The 21,691-nt window shown below is 40.3% G+C and overlaps 1 protein-coding gene across 1 annotated transcript in view; it reads left to right on the top strand.

The window, feature by feature from the left end:
* The window catches only part of Flt1 (fms related receptor tyrosine kinase 1), a 180,783-nt gene that overhangs the window by 34,846 nt on the left and 124,246 nt on the right, over nt 1-21,691 (top strand). Inside the window, exons 4-9 of the mRNA XM_090342332.1 lie at nt 13,859-13,983; nt 15,833-15,995; nt 16,104-16,240; nt 18,248-18,422; nt 19,209-19,326; nt 21,446-21,615. Of these exons, the coding sequence (XP_090198458.1) occupies nt 13,859-13,983; nt 15,833-15,995; nt 16,104-16,240; nt 18,248-18,422; nt 19,209-19,326; nt 21,446-21,615 (888 nt within the window). The remainder of the gene's footprint in view (nt 1-13,858; nt 13,984-15,832; nt 15,996-16,103; nt 16,241-18,247; nt 18,423-19,208; nt 19,327-21,445; nt 21,616-21,691) is intronic.

Here is a 21,691-nt window from a genome sequence, read left to right on the forward strand (position 1 = left end):
TCAGGGCTGCTAGCACACCTCAGCAGAACCTTTCTCAATGAGAGTCTTTAGGGAAGACAGTTTCTATACAGTAACATTCTCCTTTGGAGGAGACTGAAGCATATAAGAAATCTACTTCTTAAAAAGGTTTAGGAGCTAGGCGTGCCTTTAATTTTAGCTACTCAGGAGGCTGAGATCTGAGGATCGAGGTTCAAAGCCAGTCTGGGCACTAAAGAACTGAAGAACGTGAGACTCCTATCTCCAATTAACTGGGAAGACAGGAAGTGGGGCTGTGGCTCAAGGGGTAGGGTGGTAGCCTTGAGCTGAAGAACACAGGAACTGCGCCCAGGCCCAGAGTTCAAGCCCCATGGCCGGGCGGGTGGGAAGAAAAGAAAAAAAGAAAAGGTTTTTCGTAATCTGGTTTTTTAGTAATCCGAACTATTCAGGAGGCTGAGATCTCTAAGGGTTGTGGTTCAAAGCCAACTCGGGCAGGAAGGTCTGTGAGACCTTTATCTCAGTTTAGCACCAAAAAGCCAGAAGTGTAGCTATGGCTCACATGATAGACTGTCAGTCTTGAACAAAAATGCTGAATTATAGCACCAGGCCCTGAGTTCAAATCCCAGTACTGGCCCAAAAGGGAAGGGAAGGAAAGGGAAAGAAAGGAGCAAGGAATGGCCCATTAATTGGCTGAACTCTGTAGGTCTAGGGTTCTTAGGAAAACTATGACATTGCTCACTATTGCTTGCTTGCTTAATGTCTAAAGTCTTCTCTGGTTTACGTGTCAACATAGTCAAAACTGACCTCACCTGTCTCCTACTTGTTTTACCTTTATCTTTAATGCTCGACCCCTCATACTCATTCTCTGATACTCATGTTTGGTGTAGCACAAATCTCCCAGTAAAGACGATTTCCAAGTTTTGCCTCAGGGATGGCCCCTGATTCCTACCCCTGCAGTCCCTTGCGTCCGGGGAGCCCATATCACTGGAAGTAGCAGGTGCAGACAGGGTGATGGTTTACTCTCCCACTCCTGAGCTCAGGTGCTTGCTCCAAAGATGCAGAATACATTGTATAATACACCGACTCGACTCTCTGTCTCCGAAGCCCAGGCAGGTTTCTTGGAGTGGCAGCAGTGTGAGGCTGCCTTGAATGTGCAGAATTCTACTTCATATGATCATCTATAGAGAATTCTTAGGAATTTTCTTGCAGACCTTCAGTATCATTCAAAATGGAGAGCAAGGTCAGGTTTTGCAGGATTTTTTTTTAATTTTGTATTTTATTTTGTTGACATTGTGGAAGAAGAGAAAGAAATCTTTCTAGGGTTGAAAATCTGCCTTTGCCATTGTCTGGAGTCATAGACAATCAGGGTTTTCTTTGGGAAACAGAGCCTTCCACATCTGGGCTGTGTCCAGGTTGGATGTGCTCTCTAGGGCTAAGGCATGGAGGAGATTATCTATTCTATCCATCACCAGAGGACAGTTGATTAGGACCACATGGCGAGAGCTTAGACAAGAGTAACTTAACTCTTAACCAATTTTTTTTCCAGCTACATGAGAATTTTGATGGAAGCAGTCACAGTATCTTCAAGCCCTGCCATTTCACATTTCCCTTCTAGAAACATTTTGCCATTAAATCCCTAGACCATGACTGTAGCATGGAGACAATTACATGTGATTGGGAAGGAAGCCATTTGTATTGGAGTGGTTGGCAGCTGACACATTGAATCTTTTTTCCCTTGACCTTTGCTCCAGACCTTGGGTTCACCTTGTTACTTTCTTAGGAATGCCAACCTTAGTACTTGATGGTTCTGTCAAATATTCAGGTCATTCTTCCTAAGAATAATCCTGGTTTGTCCCCCAGGCTACATATCAGGAAATTTTCGCATGCATGTCAGCTCTTTACTGATGTATTGTAAAGTCTTGCTACCCACAATATAATTGTGTATCACGAAGAATTTAGCAGAGCTACGTAAACATTCAAACATAATCAGAATGGGCATAGTCTGGAATGAGCCACTTGGACAATCTGAGCCTTGGTAATGTTGATGATTGGGTCAGAATTAGGAAACTCAAAGTGACTGTGAAATCTAGAGGCAATAGAATTGACTGTACATTCACACCCCACCCTCCTAATCTTTGTGAAAAATAGGAGATCAGAACTTTCTGGTTTTAATTATTTAAAATCCCTCAGTAGACACTATGTTGAAAATGAACTGTACAACTTGTAGACAGGGATAAAAGGGAAAAATTGAGAAAGGAAAGGAGTGCCATCGTTGTTCAAAACAAACGTACCTGTCATCTGACTTATGAAATGGTAACCCCTCTGTATATCACCTTTATAATAACAATAAAAACACTTAGTAAAAAAAAATTTAAAAATCCTTGGCTGCGTGCCAGTAACTCATTCCTATAATGAGGCTGAGCTCTGAGGATCGTGGTTTGATGCCAGAGGAGGCAGGAAAGTCTATAAGGCTATTAAACACCAAACCGCCTGAAACAGAGCTATGGTGCAAGTGATAGAGGGCTACCTAGCGTTACACAAAAATGCTCAGGGACAGCACCTAGGCCCTCTGGTCAAGCTCCAGAACCAACCAAAACGAAGCAAAACCAAACCAAACCACTGAATTTCTTGCCAGACACTAGTGGCTCATGCCTGTAGTCCTAGCTACTCAGGAAACTGAAATCTGAGGACCATGGTTCAAAGCCAGCCAGTGCAGGACTTATTCAGAAATTTAAAAAAAAAGCCTGAGCAGGAAAGTGTGTAAGATTTTATCTCCAATTAACCATCAGAAAACCAGAAGTGAGGACCGGGAGTTTGGCCTAGTGGTAGAGTGTTTGCCTAGCATGCACTAAGATCTAGGTTTGATTCCTCTGTACCACATATATAGAAAACAAACAAAAAAAGACCAAAAAAAAAAAAAAACCCGCCCCAAAACCCAAAAAAGCAAAAAACACCAAAAGTGGCTCAAAGTAGTAGAGTGCTAGTCTTGAACAACAACAAAAAAAGCCCAGGACAGCTCTGAGCCCTGAGTTCAAGTCCCATGACAGAGGCAGAGAAAGAGGGAAAGAAAGGAAGATAAAAAGAAAAGAAAAAGGAGTGCGCCAAGGATTTCTTCACAAGAAATCTCAAGCTGAAAGGCATTAAGTTGCTGACATTTCATAACTGTGACCACGGTAACTTAAAGGCCTATCCTGTCTTCAGACAGCAGAGGATGGTGGGCAGTTTTGCACTTGAGGGTCCTGGCAGTTCTGATAGGCTACAACTTTCATTCACTATTTAACATAGTTGGTGCATTTTTGCTTAGTTACCATGACTGAGCTATTCAAAATCTGAGGTCTACTAAAATACTAAACCAATTCCCCTCCCTCTCTCCTTTTTTTTCCCCCCTTATTTCTTCCTAATAAGCTATAATTGAGGTTTTTCTGCCTATACTGGCTGCAAAATGAGATCCTCAGATCTCAGCGTCCTGAACACCTGTATTTACAGGTGTAAGCCACCAACTCCCAGAGAATCATTTCCTTTTCACAATAATATAACATTCTATTGGATAGTCCACAGTTTATTGATCCATTCACCTATTTAAGGACATCTTGGTTGCTTCCAATCCCTGGCAGTTAGGAATAAAGCTGCTCTACTATCTATGTACAGGGGGTTGTGTGTTTTCAAATTCCAAGGACCTGACTGGTGGATTGTCTGGTAAGAGTGTGCTTAGTTTTATATGGAGGCGCTAAGTTGGTTTTTAGAGCATCTATACAAATTTGCCTTCTCACCAGCAATGAAGAGAGCTCCTTTTATACATGTCCTCACTAGTATTTGGTGGTATTATTGCTGTGGATTTGCCATTCAGTTGTATCTATTTGTTTCAGCCTGCATTTCTCCAACATTATATGAAGTAGCTCTTTTATCATATACTTATTTGCCATTCATAATGTCTTTTCTAAAGAAATGTTTGGTAAGGTGTGGGGTCCCTATTTAAAAAAAAAAGTAAGATTTGCTTTCCTACTGTTGAGATGTAAGAGTTCATTGGGCATTTTGGATAATAGTCTTTTATAGATAGGCTGTGTCGTCGTTTTCTTTTTTTTGCTGGTCGTGGGGCTTGGACTCTGGGCCTGGGTGTTGTCCCTGAGCTCTTCAGTTCCAGGCTACCACCCTACTCCTTGAGCCACAATGCCACTACCGGTTTTCTAGAGGTTAATTGGAGATAAAAGTCTCATGGTCTTTAGTGCCTGGGCTGGCTTTGAACCATGGCCCTCAGATCTCAGCCTACTGAGTAGCTAGAATTACAGAAGCAAGCCATAGTGCTCAGCCTACGCTGTATCTTTTTCAAATATGTTTTCCCAAACTGGCCTGTCTTTTAATTATCTTGATATTTGTTTTCAGTAGAATAGACATTATTTTTTTGTTTGGTTTTGGTTTTGCCGATCCTGGGCCTTGAACTCAGGGCTTGAACACTGTCCTTGGGCTTTTTCAAGGCCAGAGTTCTACCACTTGAACCACAGTACCACTTCTGGCTTTCTTCTATCTATGTGGTACAGAGGAATTGAACCTGGGTCTTCATGCATGATAGGCAAGCACTCTATCACTAGGCATTATTATCTTTAACCACCTCTCACAGGTGGAGTCTGTGTGTGTGTGTGTGTGTGTGTGTGTGTGTGTGTGTGTGTATGAAACATCTGGGAGCTCTGGATGTGACTCAGTGGTAGAGCGCCCACCTAGCATGTGCAATGACCTCCAGCCCTTAAAAAAATAATAATAAATTAAGATTTTTTGATGTGTAGAGGTCATTACATAAATTCTTCTTATCTTTATTAATGTAATGAGGAAAGTATTAATACCTGCAGTTGGTTGTAGACGCCTGGCTTTCAAGGAGCCTACATTTGATAGGCCAAATGAAATTGGTTATATTTAAGTATTTTGCAGAGGCTCTAAGGGAAGAGAGCAGCAAGGGGGCTGTTCCATCCAGGATCCATTCTGCCCTTCTCCACTCCTCTCCCTAGATCTTCTTTACCAAATGACTCACTTTCCTTGTCTTCAGTTACATACCAATCACCAGCCAAGGTGGCTTCTCTCTTGACCTCTTCCTTCCACACAGGCTCTAGCTGTTACCACCGTTGTGAGACCAGGACTAAATATGTTTTAACCACCATGATAGCCCTAGGACCCAGCCCAAGGACTTGTACGAAGAAGGTGCACATGGGATTTTAAGTTTCTACTGGTCTGACCTGGTTGCCTTGAGTTTTAAAGAGTACATTGAGGGTACACACTGAGTGAATGAGTCGTCACATGCTATACAACTAAATAATGTCCAATAAAATTCCAGTAGACTATGAACTAGCAAAATGTGATTTAGCCCAGACAGATATAAAGGCCCATATTTGGCTTTAAAACTTACTAATTAATGTGGTATGGCTGAGCTATAGCTGAGATGGCACACTTAGGGGATGTTAGTCTTTTCCTGAGACAATTTATCCCATGGTAGGCTAGTTGAGTAAATATAGAGTATCCAGAATCAAGATGGAGCAAGATCCATTAACACCATAGAGAGACACTGCAAACAGGATTTCCAACGTGAATTATTTAAGCCCTCTGTAAAAAAGGAACCTGCATTGTTCTACATGATTGGATGATTTTTATTGTTTTTATTGGCAAGAAACTGAAATGTTGAATCTATAAAAATAATAAGAGCGGGTGCCAGTGGCCGACACCTGTAATCCTGGCTACTAAGGAGGCTGAGATCTGCGGAATGTGGCTTGAAGCCAGCCATGTCAGAAAAATCCAGTGGCTCAAGTGTTAGAGTGCTGGCCTTGAGTAAAAGGAGCTCAGCGATAGTGCTCAAGCCCAGAGTTCAAGCCCCAAGAACTGGGGGGCAGGGAGAAGCAATGAGAGTCTGGGAGTTTGTCCTAGTGGTAGAGTGCTTATCTAGCAAGCACAAAGACCCTGGTTCGATTCCTTGGTACCACATACATAGAAAAGCTGGGAGTGGTGCTGTGGCTCAAGTGGCAGAGCACTAGCCTCGAGGAAAGAGACCAAAGAGTGCTCAGGCCCTGAGTTCAAGCCCCAGAACTGGGGGGTAAAAAGCAATGAGAGAAAATAGGAGAAATGAATGTGATTGTCTTTTGTGAAAAATATTAGGGGGCTGGGAGCATGGCCTACTGGTTTGTCCTATGCATGCACATAAGACCCAAGGTACAATTCCTCAATACCACATACACAGTAAAAGCCCAAAGTGGCACTGTGTCTCAAGTGGTAGAGTGCTAGCCTTGAGAGAGCCCAAGGACAGTGCCCAGGCCCTGAGTTCAAGCCCCAGGACTGGCAAAAAAAAAAAAAAGGTTGGAAGTGCTATTTTTATACTCTATGCTGGCACAACAACCATCTTAAAAAAATAATAATGTCAAGACAGGAGGATTTTAGCTTGACATAAATAGTTTCTACTATCTAAAACTATCCAAGCCAGGCAGAGGTGGCTCACATCTGTAATTCTGGAGGCTGAGATCTGAGGATAGTGGTTTTATGCCATCATATGCAGACAAATCTGGTATTGGAGGTGCAAGCCTTGAACAAAATGGTCAAGGGAGAGCTTGAGGCACTGTATTCAAGCCTGAGCCCTGGCACAAAACCAAACCAAAAAACAACCTATCCAGAAGTCAAATGAGTTTCCCAGGAAGGGAGGTAGTTAAGCCTAGGAAAGGTGTTTGATTGATAGGTCTGAATTGATGGTGCCCCAGGACCTTTTCACTAGTGTGATTTTTTTTAAGTGCATAGTGTGTGTCCTTGTTACTTAGCAGTATCTGGTTCAGACTCATTTCAGACTCATTTCACAACAACTCAATGAAATAGACTATCTTTTATAGAAAAGTTTGAGAAATTCAATGCTGTGTTTAAAGCTACATACTTTCCCCATTACAAAATCAGGCTTTGGGCCCAGGTCTGATCTGATTGCCTGTGAAGCTCCTGGCCTTTCCAGCATATCCTTTCCTTGGCTTCCATTCTAACATTCTCGGACTTCTGTGGGCAGTGCAAGGTTGCAAAGTGGAAGTGTGCAGGCCAGGCTCAGACCAGATGGCAGGCACAGTGTTAATGGCTGCCAACACATCATAATTGGAAGAGTTAAACATCTCATTTCCTACTCACCACATTGGCCCATATTCCCACTTGGCAAGAACTGGCTACAGTGAGCAGGAGCTGGCCTTTTAGACATGGCCGCCACAGGCTGAACTGCCACCAGTCAGTCCTTCTGTCACCTATCTAATTTTGCCACTCACTACCCTTCTTTGCCTGCTCCTAGAAAGCCCTTGGTTCTATGTCTAGTGTGAACCTTGTGTGTTTGTGTGTGTGTGCACTGGTACTGGGACTTGAACTCAGGGCATGGGTGCTGTCCTTTAGCACTTTTGCTCACAGCTGGTATTCTACCATTTGAGGCCCAATTCCACTTCTTGCTTTTTGTCTTTTTGGTAGGTAGTTGGAGATAAAGAGTCCTATCCACTTCCCAGCCTGGACTGGCTTTGATCTGTTATCCTCATATCTCATCTTCTTGGGTAGCTAGGATTAGACACATGAGAATTAGGTACTCAACAAAATTCTCTGTAGTTTTTCCGAAAGGTCTTGTACTTCTCACGGTGTAAAATTTGTACTTTTTGTGAAATATAGTCTTAAGCACTGTTTTCTTTTTTGATGCTGTGAAATTTCCCATATAGTTCATTGTAAGTATGAACACATAGAATTCATGTTAAATAGCAATGACAGAAATGAATACTGCTGTCTTGGTCCTGATAATAATTAATTATAGGAGAACATCCAGTATTTTACCATTCAATCTGATATTAGCTGTGAGGGTGAGGGTTTGGGTTTTTTTTTTTGAAATGCCAATTATTAAATTAGTTTGAGAATGTTCTGTTTGATTCCTAACATGATTGAGCATTTTTTTTATGATAGGAGTTAGATTTTTGTCAAATACTTTTTCTGTTTCATGAGAATCATGTGGCTTTGGTTTTTCTTATATTGATCTATTAGTTATTCGTTAGTATTTAGACGTTAAAGCAACCTTGCATTGCTGAAACAAAGCCAGAGGAGGTCATTGTATATAATGCCATTTCTGTGCTACATTTAATATGTTATTATTTTGTTAAGGTTTTTTTGTGTCTATATTCATAAAAGATGTGGTTTGTAGTTTTTAGAATGTCTTCTGTTTGGATGTTGTACTGGCCTCACAGAATGAATGAGTTCAAAAGTTCTTGCTGTAATACTTTTGGGAAAGTGATGAGTTGGTATTCCTTACTTTGGTAGAACTCACTTTCCATCTGAGCCTTGGTTTCTCTTTGTGGGCAGTTTGTTTTTGTTTTTAAGTTACTAATTCAGTCTTGTGTTATAGTTTGCCTTGGATTGTCTATTCTTTCTCAGTTGCTGTAGCTTGCATGTTTGTCAGATTTGACCATTTTGTCTGTTACTAATTTATTGACATAGAATTCTATTTCTCTATAATGCTTTTTACTCTATGAATAGTACTAATGTTTATATAGTTCACTTCTGATTCAATTCTCCTCATCTAAGTCTTCTCTTTTTGTAACTTGGCTTGCCTGGCTAGATAGTTCTTTCTGTTCATCGTTTAAAAAAAAAAAAACTGTGGCATCGGGCCACAGTGGTTCATGCGTGTAATCCTAGCTACTCAGGAGGCTGAGATCTGAGGATCTGAGCTCAGGTACTGAAGTCCTTGAGAGTCTTATCTCCAATTAACCAGCAGAAAATTGGAAGTGGCATTGTGGCTCAAGGGCTTAAAGTGGTAGTGTTGAGCTGAAGAGCTCAGGGACAATGCCCAGGCCCAGAGTTCAAATTCCACGACCGACCAAAGGGGGGGAAAAAAAAATCAACTGTGGCTTACTAGTTTTCCCTGCTGTTTCCCTATTCTACTTAATTGGCTTCTACTCTAGTATTCTTTCCTCCTTTTTTCTTGCTTTAAATGTCATTTGCTGCCTTTTTACTGAATGTTTTAAGCTTGAAGATAGGATTTATTAATTTGCTTCTTCTTTTTCATTATAGGCATTTGTAGATATAAAATTCCTTTGATAGTACCCTCCAGCTTTGTCTGGAACTCTGCTGCTCTTGGCTGCCAGAACAGAGGGGGAGAGCAGTCCTCGCGGCCCCGGAATCAGGTGGCCGTGCCGGGCCCGGGGCTGCGCAAGACACAGACCAGGCGGAAAAAAAAAAGTTCTTCAATAAGGTTTTAGCTTCGTCCCCAAAGTTTTATTATATTATTAGGTTAACTTTCATTAATCTCAAAATATGTTCTAATTTTTTAGATTTCTTTTTTGACTCATTCACTGGTTATTTAGGAATATAGTGCTTAATTTGTACATTGAGATTTTCCGCCAAATTTCTTTGTTTTTGCCTTTAAATTTTTCACTTTACTATAGTCAGACAATATATATTTGTCATTATTTCTAGTCTTTTCAATGTTTGAAGGTTTTTTTTGGCTTTTCATTTTTGCTTCTTTAAATTTTTTTCACTTGCCCTTGGGGAAAAAAATACATATCTTATTATGGAGCAGAGTATTCTAGAGAGGCCTGTTAGGCAGACCTGTTAATTAAAAGTACTACTTAAAACATGTCCAATAAAAAGAAATTGTCCAGTTGTTCATTATGTAAAGTGGGATACAGATATCTTTGCATATTGTAATTGAAGTGCTTGCTTCTCCTTTAAGTTCTGCCAGTTTTGAGTTTATGTGTTCTGATGTGTCCTGTTGTTTGGTACCTGTGTGTTTATAATTGCTATATCTTTCTAATAGATTGGCCATCTTATTATTACTAAATGTCCATCCTTATTGTTCCTGACATTTCCTGTGGTAAGGTCTGTTTGGTCTGGTGTTTGTATGGCTGTGCCCACTTTCTTGGAGTTGTCCCGAAGCTCTGTTTTGAATTGTCAAAGGCTATGGTGGACAATGTGATGCACTGGAAAATTTACTTCTTTTCATTTTCTGCTCATGTTGTAAACAAACAATTTTACTATCCCAGAGAACTAGATATGTTTCACCATATGAAGACCCTTGTGATATGAAAACTTCATGTCTAGCTAGAGTTGTTTCCATGGGATTTGTTGTCGAGTTTTTATCTTCTCCATTTCTTCCTCAATCAATGAAAATCACATCTTCCTTTAAAAATTTACAAGAGTCTTTATGATCGTAACAGGGAGGTAAAGAGAATGAAAAAGAAAAGGAAATCAGGAAGAAGTTTATTTTAAAAAGAAAATCTTAAAATGTATAGGAAATGAAATGTTTACTTTTTTTCTTTTTGGCCATTCTTGGGACCTGAATTCAAGGCCTGAGTGCTGTTCTTGAGCATCTTTTTGTTCAAGGATAATGTTCAACCATTTGAGCCACAGCACCACTTTTGGCTTTTTCGGAGTAGTTATTGTAAAAAGGAGTCTCTCAGACTTTCCTGCTCCGGCTGGCTTCCAACCAGAGTCCTCATCCTCCTAAAGATTACAGGTGTGAACTACCAGCACCCAGTAAGGTGTTTGCTCATGAACCCCAGTCAGAAGAGCTTTCTAAATTTGCTGATCCTTTGCTTTGAGTCCTAACTAACTCCCAAGTGATGCTGATCAGAAATGAAAAATCAGTATGGTAGGCCGAAGCCTTTTTGTCTGTGTGCCTTAATCTTCCAGCATAATTACAGATTTCTAAAGGGAAAAAAACCCCTATATTAAAAATAGACATAATTCCATCTGAGCAAGGGTCCTTGTTTGAGCTTTCCCTGTGACAAGCCCACTTATCCTGGAGGAAAAGTGATAAACCAGATAATCCCAGCTGGTAAGAAAACCTCATATTCTCTGACAGTTTCCTGTCAGTGCTTTGAGCTCTGAGTTCAGCGAGGTGAAGGCAGCTTGACCTTTACCTACCTGAGTGCTGTTGTGAGTCCCTGGTGACTGTATGTCTGAGCTACCAGTATGTTGGCAGTATTTGAAGCAGATCTTCCTCACCCTTTCAATAACCAGACAATTGGGTCTCAGGAAATCCCACTCCACTGCTGGTGGGTTAGAAATCATTTTTAATTTTGTGACAAAGACAGATATGTCCTAGGGGAATTGTAAGTGGTTTTACTGGTAATGTTAATGGAAACGTGATTTCTCCTGTATCTATGGTCCTATAAAACAAACTATGTTTGTATTATGTCAGGCAAGTTCTTCCTTAGCCCTTCATTGAAGCAAATTGTAGAGGAAACATTCTATTAATAGGCCCAAACAGACTGTATTGGATTGGGGTGTGTGTGTGTGTGTGTGTGTGTGTAGAAAGAGAGACAGAGACAGAGAAAGATCTACATCCATAGCCCCATTTACAAACAGTGGATTATAATGTCACAATGAACTGTCATACAAATGACATGCTTTGACTTGTGTTTGAATAGACACAAATCATTGAAATTATGGCATCTTTGAGCATAACTGCAGTGGGCCCCAGGGTGACAAAGGAATTGATTTTCAGAGGCCAGTAGCTGTAGTAAACCTAAGTGTTTGGATGACCCAAAGAGACAAAGGAAGAAGAAAGTCAGAGGCATATTGAATTCATCTCTTCCATTTGCATTTAGAGTTGGCATTTCATTAGCCTAGCAATGACTTCACTCTGTTTACTATTTCCTGGAGAAATGTTTTATGCCAGTGTCTTTTGTTGAAAATGGCTGTTTAGGGAGACAGTAAATTAAATATGAAGGATGTACAGTTTAGTTAAATGAATTAAACCATTTCCTGGTGTTTGTGTTTTACCTTGGGACTCACAAAGGAGACAAAAATATAGACCCACAGGAGGAAGGAAAAGAATGATCAAATCCCCATGGTCTCTAGCTGAATGTCTAGCTCAGCAGCTTTATTTAGAGGAAGAATTTAATGCTGATAAGGAATGCTTGTCACCATGTAATTAACTTTTCCTCTTTGCCTATGTTCTGCACCCATGGCAAATTCCTAGCAAACACATGACTTTATTGTGACAGATAAAGCCTCATTCTGTTATAGAACACAAAGCTAAAGTAAAGCAAATGCAAAATGTATAGTTTACTCAAGTTAAAATGGATGTGTTTTAATAGTCTTTAAACTGTAATAACTACTAAGTGATACATGGTCATTCTAGAACAATCTGATAAATACGGTAGAAAACAGATAAGAAGATAACTCATAAAATAATCACCGTGAACATTTTAGTTGTATTTATTTCTAGTCGTTCTCTTTCCCTGTGCCACATTGACATCAAGGTGTTTTCATTGTTGAGTCTCATCTGAATCTGAACTCTGTTGAGGAATTCATATTGGTTTCTAACCACTGCTTTCCGGTGGTTGCCCAGAAATCCTTGGCATGCCTTGCTTAAAGAAGCCACACCAAACCCTGCCTTTGTCTGCATATGGTCATATGGTTATCTTCTTACCAGGATGTCAGCAGACAAATCAGATTCGGGGTGTACTCTCATGCAATAACCCTCTTTCCAAGTTAGGCTGCATTAAGAAATACAGGGAGTTAGGACTTCAGCATCTCTTTTTGTTTTGCTTTATTTTTGTTTTTGTGGTGGGTAGGAGCACAATTCAATCTATAACCGTATAGCCACCATCTGTTCATTTTCCACTTGGCATTCAGAGTAAGAGAGATAGCACCAGATTGCTTATTTTAGGTCCACATGGGGAGAGTTCACACAGGATTTCTAGGCCACTAAGTTTGAGCCAAGGCCAGCCGGGTGGGGGTTGGGAGTGTTGAGAACTTTGATTCCTGAAGAGCTTCTTGCTCCTGAGGTTAAAGGCAGGATGATAAGGAAGATGATTCTAAAAGGATGTGCTACCCATTTGGGTTTCTAAAGGAATTCTAGGGAAGCTAAATCGGTGGTTCAAATCCTCTTAGCCTGTGAGATAGCCAAATGCCACCGTGTGTGTGTGTGTGTGTGTGTGTGTGTGTGTGTGTGTGTGTGTGTGTGTGTGTGTGTGTGTGTGTGTGTGTGTGTGTGTGTGTGTGTGTGTGTGTGTGTGTGTGTGTGTGTGTGTGTGTGTGTGTGTGTGTGTGTGTGTGTGTGTGTGTGTGTGTGTGTGTGTGTGTGTGTGTGTGGCTGCCAGTACCTGAGCACTAACTTCTCTGAACTTTTTCTGCATAAGGCCAGCACTCTTATCACTTGAGACACAGCCATACCCCTGTTTTGTTTTGTTTTCTGGTTAATTGGAAATAAGAATCTCAAGGACTTTGCTGCCTGGGTGGGGCTTTGAACTGTGATTCTCAGAACTCAGGATGACAGACATGACTCATCTGTGTCTGGCTTCGTACTTGCAAAGAGATATTGTTGTGGTAATTATTTAAGGTCTTTACCAGACCTCTCTACAGAGGCATGGACACACTTTACTCTTAGTAGATAACCTGTGCAAGGTAAAGAAACAGGCTTAGGCTTGAACAGGCCGTTCTCTACACTTGACCTACCTGTGGCCATCCCCCCTCCACAGCACATCCCACTTGGATCATTCTTAGCCTACCAGGAAAGGCCTTTACTTCATGCTTCCGTCATTCAGATGATAATCCACCCTAGTGTCTACACTAGTATCACCTCAATACCAAAGATGTTGACTTTGCTCACCAGCACCTGTGCCCTTTGAGTTGTCACAAAGGCTCTGGAGGGCATTTCCTGGAAGCATTTAGCACAGCTGCAGTAAGACTTTTATGCTGAATATTCTCCTCTCTTATTGCAAGTTGTCCCCCTCCCCACCCTGAGTTGCCCATTAGGTATTATAAATACAAAATTAGAGAGGCTTTTTTCTTTTAGGGCCAAATTCAGAGATGTTTGAGCATGAACAAGTTAGTTGAAGTATTAAGGGTCGGCCACAGCATCTTTGTGTTTGTGTTTTAATCTCAAAATCTTTCCTTTCCACCCCCTCAGATGCAGATAGACCCTTCGTAGAGATGCACAGTGAAATACCTAAACTTATACATATGACTGAAGGCGCGGAGCTCATCATTCCCTGCCGGGTTACATCTCCAAACATCAGTGTGACTCTAAAAAAGGTACATCTGGCTGTTGCTACTCTCATCAGTATTTTCACTGCAAGTGAGCAGAGTAAAGTGGTCGGTGGTGGTTGTTTTGTGCAAGTGCTGAGGCTTGAACTGAGCCTCTGCCTCACGTTCTTGAGTGCCCAGGCTGACTCTGAACCACGAACCTCAGATCTGAGCTTTGTTTTGTTCAGGGCTGGCACTCTTTCCGCTTTGAGTCACAGCTCCACTTTTAGTTTTTGGGGTGGTGAATTGGAGATAAGAGTTTCACAGTGAAACTCAGATTTCAGCCTTGAAGTTTGTTTTTTTTATTAAAGAATTTATTAACATTGATTTTTACATCATATTTCAAATGACATACTAGTTTAACAAATAAGTATTCAAGAAGGGACTCTCTATATACAATTACTGGCACTTAAATTTTAGAACATCATTAAAATTAAGCTGAGGGTTTGTATGTCATAGATACATATTAATCTATGTAATAAAACATTATGTCTATATAGAGAGTCATAAATTTTTGTCTGTGTAGTTGTGTTTATATTTCCAATGCCATGTCCATCTTTTTGCTTATTTTTAAAGTAGCATAGATGTCAATCCCGGACTTAATATTTTTCTTTTTTCCTCCTAATTGTTTCTTCCATATTAGAAGACATAATTCCTTTTCCTGCTGTGAAAGCAGAGCAGTCCTAAATTAGCAGGTGGATTCTTCTGTATTTACTGACATGAAAAGCACCTCTCAATTGCTTTCAGTTTTTCATAAACAAGATGTAATTAACTTTCATTACAACTCTGATAACTCATAACACTCAAAACAAAGGCATATGTGGCTTTGGGACTAGAAATTTCTGCCATAGGATCACAGATCCATATGCAGAATTCAAATAAGCAGTATCAATACATAAGGTGTGGAAAGAGAGGAAGGTGTCAGGTGTACTTTGAAAAAAGGAGATAGAAGAAGTTTCCAATTTCTTCATAGACGTTGGGCATTTCTTCTATAATTTGTTGGTAGAAGGTAATCTTTTTTATCTTTAATCTACTGATGGTAAATAAGTGGTATTTTAGAAATTGGGCTGGCAGCCTGGCATCTGGAGAATATGGCTGGGCTAATCTATGGAGCAATGACAGTTTTCTAGAGTTTGTTCCCAGGGTGTTATATAATATTTAAACATTACCTTCTGGGGGCTCAGGCTATAGCTTAGTGGTGGAGCACTTGCCCAGAATGCCCAAGGCCCTAGGTTCAACCCCCCGTACTCACACTTAAGAAGAGAAGCAAACCACCCATGAGCTCCCTATGCTCAAGAACGCTGAAGAGCTCTTCTATACGAACAGTGTCTGCAGCATCTGGACGCCATCTTCACTGAGCAGTCTTGCCTTATGTGCAGCAAGATTCTCAGACTAACCCGAGCAAGAGGTCAAGTAGTGTTATGAATCTTGCAGGACCTGGAATTACTGATAGTCCCTTCTTCCTAAGCCAGGCAGAATGTGAAGGCACAGTTCTGGCTTCTTAGAATTCTAGATGATGAAGACATATGAGAATGACTCTAACTTCTACCAGTCATCATAATACAAATATATCTTGCTATATGCAAAGGGCTAAAGAACCAATGACAATAAGCTGGTGTTTTCATTTGAACTCGATTCATTTTGTTCTTTTGTTTGTTGGTTGTATTTGTATCTTGAAGTCATTGTACAAAGGACTTGCCATTCAACCAAGTTGTATATGAGTACAATACATCTTGATGTCATCCCTTTCCCCATTTTCTCCCCATCCTCCATGAAAAACGGCTTCCCACTAATGATCCACGAGAAAAGTATTACATGGTCCAATTATGATTTTTTAAAGCTTCTGTTTCTATTTCAGTTTCCTTTTGATATTCTGATCCCTGATGGAGAAAGAATCATTTGGGATCCTAGGAAGGGCTTTATAATATCAACAGCAACATACAGAGAGATTGGGCTTCTGAGCTGTGAGACATCCATCAGTGGACATGTGTATAAAACAAACTATCTCACACATCGACAAAGTAAGTATAAGGGATACTCTCTAAGACATGAAAGGAGCCAGAATGGTCTATGGTTCATCTGTCCAATGGAATCCTGACTTGTACATCCTCATTCTCTTCTGCTTGCAGCCAATACAATCATAGACGTCCACATAAGCACACCAGGCCCAGTGAAACTACTGAGTGGTCAGACTCTTGTCCTCAACTGCACGGCTACCACCGCTTTGAACACGAGAGTACAAATGACCTGGAATTATCCTGGTAAAGTGAGTGACCCAGTTTTCTAAAAAAAAAAATCTCTTCAGAAAGCCATTTTTTTTAGCAAGTAAAATCACACTGGATTTTTTTTTTTTAAAGATGGAAACAATGAGAAAATTCTGATTTCTGTGTCATTGTGACTACCTTGATAAGATAGTTTTGGGTTTAGATGGGGTGCTTTGATCGCCTGTCATTTCACCAGTGTGAGATTCACAGACACTGTCTTTTGATGTTGGGGGTCTGAAATGAATAGGTTGCCGTTTCTGTTGTATGCTTCTGGGCAGAGAGGGTATCGTTTCATTCTTGGAAGTGCCGTGTTAGGATTTAGAGATGAGGGAGAAATTTATCAGTAAATGCCAGGTGGGCCTGTCTTCTGTAACAAGTTTTCAGGAGGGCTGCTTTTGTTCACACATTCACTAAAGGTCCTGGCAGACAGTCAGGCACCTGATGAGGGCATGTTTGGAGAAGATACAAGCCAGCCACCCATCTCCCATTAATGAACTGTCAAAGGAGCAATTCTGCTCTTCAGGTTAAAACGAGAAGGCTGACCACTGAGTTCCTTACTCAAATGGAACATCCGTGCCAACAACACTTATTTTAAAATATATAGCTAGGAAAACTATGATAAACTGTTAAGAAGACTTTTACCACTTCCATTTCTTGAGTGTTAGGGTGATTTATGTGACACAATGATTTGTCATATCATTAGATATGTCCAGTCACAAAGTTACTTTTTTTATTCTTGTATTTAATAGAAGGGTTACAGTTATGTTCGTCAGATAAAAGGTGCATTACTTCACACATATTGATATCCCTTCTCATCCCCATTCCCCTCCCCCCACAGTAAATTTTTGATTGAACTGTGTACAGAGGTTAATGCAACACCCTATTGCCGTTTCTCCCTATTTCTTCTCAGGGAGATAGAATAGCTTAGTAACAAAAAGAGCTAGAGTAAGTGCTCTGTAGAGACAATGATAAACTATTTTCTATGAAATGGGATTGTTCCATTTAACTAAAAAATGCAGGGCCGGGGGCCGGGAGTTTGGCTGAGTGGTAGAGTGCTTGCCTAGCATGCACGAAGACCTGGGTTCGATTCCTCGGTACCACATACGTAGCAAAAAGCCAAAAGTGGTGCTGAGACTCAAGTGGTAGAGCCCTAGCCTTGAGAAAGTCCAGGGACAGTGCTCAGGCCCTGGGCCCAAGCCCAGGACTGGCAAAAAAAAAAAAAAAAAAAAAGATGGAGAGGCGGCAATGATGTCATATAAGTTATAAAATGAACAATAAACCCGGGAATATAATCTCATCTTAAAATAGACAAGTTCAGCTAGCTGAGCCTCAAGTCTTTCTCTTGGCCTTCTCCTGAGAGATCACCCTTCACATAGTTGCCTAAGCTTTTCTATGGCTTTGATGTATATGTCTTGGATCCATTTATTAGAATTTCACAGAAATTGGCAGTATTGCTCAAAGGGTGAGACAATGAAATGAGTATTCTACCTTATGAGGTGAAGCTAGCACTCATCTTCTTATTGCCAGGATTGGCAAAGAAATCCATATGCTAATTTATGAAGCGAAGCACTGTCATTAACTCAGACCCTAAAGATACTTTGTGGCTTATGTTTGTTTGTGGTTTCTATGGCTAGGGAATAGAAAAGTATGGGTGCTAGCAGATAGACACTAGATTTCTACTCAAGTACTGTGTTCCTAGCTGACATTGGGTAGTGTCTCTGTTGCTTCCGTTTCTCATTGGTCAGAGGGCAACAAACATGCCAGTTTCACCAGGTGGTTGTAAAAAATAATTGAGATAATGATGTGAAAGTGCATTTGACGAAATTAAGTCTAGATAAAGGCTACTCTACTGCCTATGTGAAGCACGTCTAGACAGATCTAATTTCCACATCTCTTGCTCTAGGCCGTGCTTTTAGCCTATGAAAAGCATTGGTTAGCGAAACAGTGATGTGAGATCTCCTGCTGTTAGACACACAACTCCATTTTTATTTGCTCTGTCTTCTTTGAAGGCAACAAAGAGGGCTTCTACAAGACCACGACTAGACCAAAGTGATCCTCAAGTCAATGTGTTCTATAGTATTCTTACTATAGAGAATGTGCAGAAGAGAGACAGAGGCATTTATACGTGCCGTGTGAAGAGTGGGCCAACATCCAAATCTGTGAACACCTCCGTGCAAGTACATGGTAAGCAGCAAGACCAACTTGTGTTCTCCTTTCTAGTAACTGCACGCTTTGGGTTCTGTAAATAAGTAAATGTTCTTTTAGTTGGTAGTTATTCCATTGTGAAAGCTTTGACATGGTACTCTCTAGCCTCAGCCAAAAAAAGCAAATTAAGCACGTTTAAGTACTCTTTAAACAGTCTTTGGAGTTGGGCAGTCTTTTCCTTTCAAGTTTATTATGGTTAATAACTCAGATCATAAAATATTTATGAAATCCCTCATTTAGAGTCCTATATAAACAAAGCAGAAAATTTCGATCAAGTTTACCTTTATTAGCTGGCAAAAAAATAATCTTCCTGGTTCAACCTTGAAGTAGAGAAAATAGGATGTGAGACCGGCACCAGTGGCTCACACCTTTAATCCTAGCTACTTAGGAGACTGAGATCTAAGGATCATGATTCAAAGCCAACCTGAACAGGAAAGTCCTTGAAACTCTTTATCTTCAATTAAAAGCCGTGCTGTAGCTCATATGATAGAGTGTTAGCCTTGAGCAAAAAAAGGACATAAAAAAGAAGAAGAAGCTCAAGAACAGTGACAGGCCCTGAGTTCAAGCCCCAGTACCAGTACATACAAAATAAGAAAAAGAAATGTTTTATCCATTGCTCAACATTTGGCCTCACTGATGGACACCATCTTAATTCAGCAATGTTATTTATTTGTTAATGTCACCCTCCTGTACTGGGGAGTGAAGTTTTATTTATGCAAATCCTGTTTTTTTTTTTATTCATCTTTTCTCCTTAAAAAAAAAAAGAAAATGGATTCATCACTATGAAACATCGGAAACAGCAAGTGCATGAAACCATAGTGGGCAAGAGATCCTACCGGCTTGCCATGAAAGTGAAGGCCTTTCCCTCACCGGAAGTTGTGTGGTAAGAGCATAATCATTTTTGTATCAATTAAAGATGTTTTAGTAAGTAAGCTGGGGCAAGAGTAAATTCCTGGAAAAAAAAATACTATGAGAAGTTGCTCAGGGCTAAGGGAGCTGTGGGGTGTCTGGATAGTAGGGGTGAGGAGATCAGAGCAGGGAGGGGGAGGGAAAGAAGGTAGCAGACAGAATGAAGCAAGAGCTGGAGGGTTGAGGGGTTGGTTCCGGTTCCGTTTACTCAGTCCCTCAGGGAGACTGAATTTCTGCATTTCGAAACCTTCCTATGATGTCAACACTCTGAATGGGACGTGTTAAGCAATAACTAGGAAGCATCTAGAATGTGGAACATGCTCTATTAACCCTGAAGAAATAGGTCCTTGTAATGAGCATGGCAAAAATAATTCTTTGACATCCAACTGGGTTGAAAGTTCCAGTCTTGTTTTAAAATTAAACAAACATTAATAGAGACAAGACTTATTCATTTGAAGGAGTAGACAAATGGACTTACTTGAACTAATGAAGTTGTTTTTGGCTTGAAGCTTGTATATTCAGAAAGCCCTTACATGTTTTGTGTTTTTTATTTTCCCTTACCTGTTTTGTGGTTTTTCTTTCCTTAAAAAAGAAAAATAAAGCCTGTCGAATACCTATATAAAACAATGTAATCTGTTTATAATCTGTAGTCATTTTGTTAAATTGCTTTTAAATTCCAGTATCTCTGGCTCAACTCAGTACCTTTTAAACAAAGGTTGGTATAATATAGTTTAGGAAAAACAATATTACGACTTACAGAAGTGGTGCCATTTTGGAATCTCCTCAGTTAGGATTTAGTTTGGCTTTCAATATGTGAGTGGAGTGTGTGGAGTTTCCCTAAATAATGAATAGAGAATTAAAAGCAAAAAAAGTCAACGGTGTCTTTGCCTTTGCCATCACAGTTAGAAAAAGCAGTGTTTGGGATTTATGATCTTTAAATTATGATATTTTGCTTGTGATGATATCTTTAAAGGTTTATAGTAATTTGCCAAAACTAATAGAAAATTTAATAGTGATTGAATAACCAGAAAGTACATCTACGCTTTCAGTGCCTGAGCATTTTGTCTTTAGTACTTATTTTTTAGTATCTCAGTAACAAAGGTCACTGTTACATTCATAGGAAATATCTTTAATATTACAATATTTATCATCATAAAATACAGCACAGTCATTCTAATTGCTTTGGGACTGAGGTCCATTGTCATAGAGATTTGCTTGCAGGACTGCAGGTCAGATTGTAAACTGAAGCCCTGTCCGATATTAGGCCTTTATACAAAATACAGTAACCTCCTAATGGATTCAAGAGGCTCATTGAAAGAAGTGCACATTTAAATGAAGTCACAGGACTTTTGAGTTACAACAGTCTTTGGGGAACCTGCAGAAAAATCTGAAGGCACTGAAGCTCACCCTGGACAGTCAACCAAGTACAGTTGGTGGCAGAGGCAGGAAGCATCTAGATAGCAGGCTTTCTGGGACACCAGTGAAAATATCAAGGCATTGATTCTATATTTAAAGTATTTCAAAATTGTTTTCAAGTTTATACTTTGTTCTGCCTTAATGCCTCTTCCTTAGGCCTTTTTGTGGGGGGAGGGAGGGGAGAGTACCTTGATTCCATTATAGTTTTGCTATGAAAGGGACAACTGGGGCGACCATTTATATGACTAATAAAAACTCCACATGAGACCACAATAGGACCATCTATTTTTGTATATTTTTATCTGGAGAAGGGATCTAGTTGATCTGACTTACAATGGCTCTTGGACTGCTCCTGGGGCCTCCTGGAAAACATCTGGGGAGGAATGGGAGCCTGTTTCTCTGGGTTAATACTTATGCCAGCATCTCTGTAGATACATTAAGTCCCTTTGCTTTCTTCTCCCAGTTTACTTCTTCCTCTCTACCAATAACAACGAAACATTATCTGATCTAAAATCCACACCTCCCTTGATTGAACAGTTAGCACCCTTTAAAATCAACATGAATGTTCCAGAGCTCAAAACCAGTCAAGTTGGAACCCCACATTTCAGTGTTCAAAATGGCAATGTGATACCAAAGTGAGGCATGTGAAGAGACTTACCAATTGCTTGTGACCTCAGGTTAAAGGATGGCTCCCCTGCAGTGGAGAAATCTGCTCGCTACCTGGTTCACGGCTATTCACTAACTATTAAGGATGTAACCCCTGAGGATGCAGGTGACTACACGCTGTTGCTGAGCATACGGCAGTCTAATATATTTAAAAACCTCACTGCCAATCTCATCGTAAATGGTAAGTTTACAGTTCTGATATGCTTTGACCTCAAAACCCATGAAAGGGGTCCTTCCTGTGATGCCCAGAGGAAAGT

This window comes from Megascapheus bottae, chromosome 11 (assembly GCF_031878675.1).
Source record: "Megascapheus bottae isolate mThoBot1 chromosome 11, mThoBot2.hap1, whole genome shotgun sequence".
NCBI classification, from domain to species: Eukaryota; Metazoa; Chordata; class Mammalia; order Rodentia; family Geomyidae; genus Megascapheus; species Megascapheus bottae.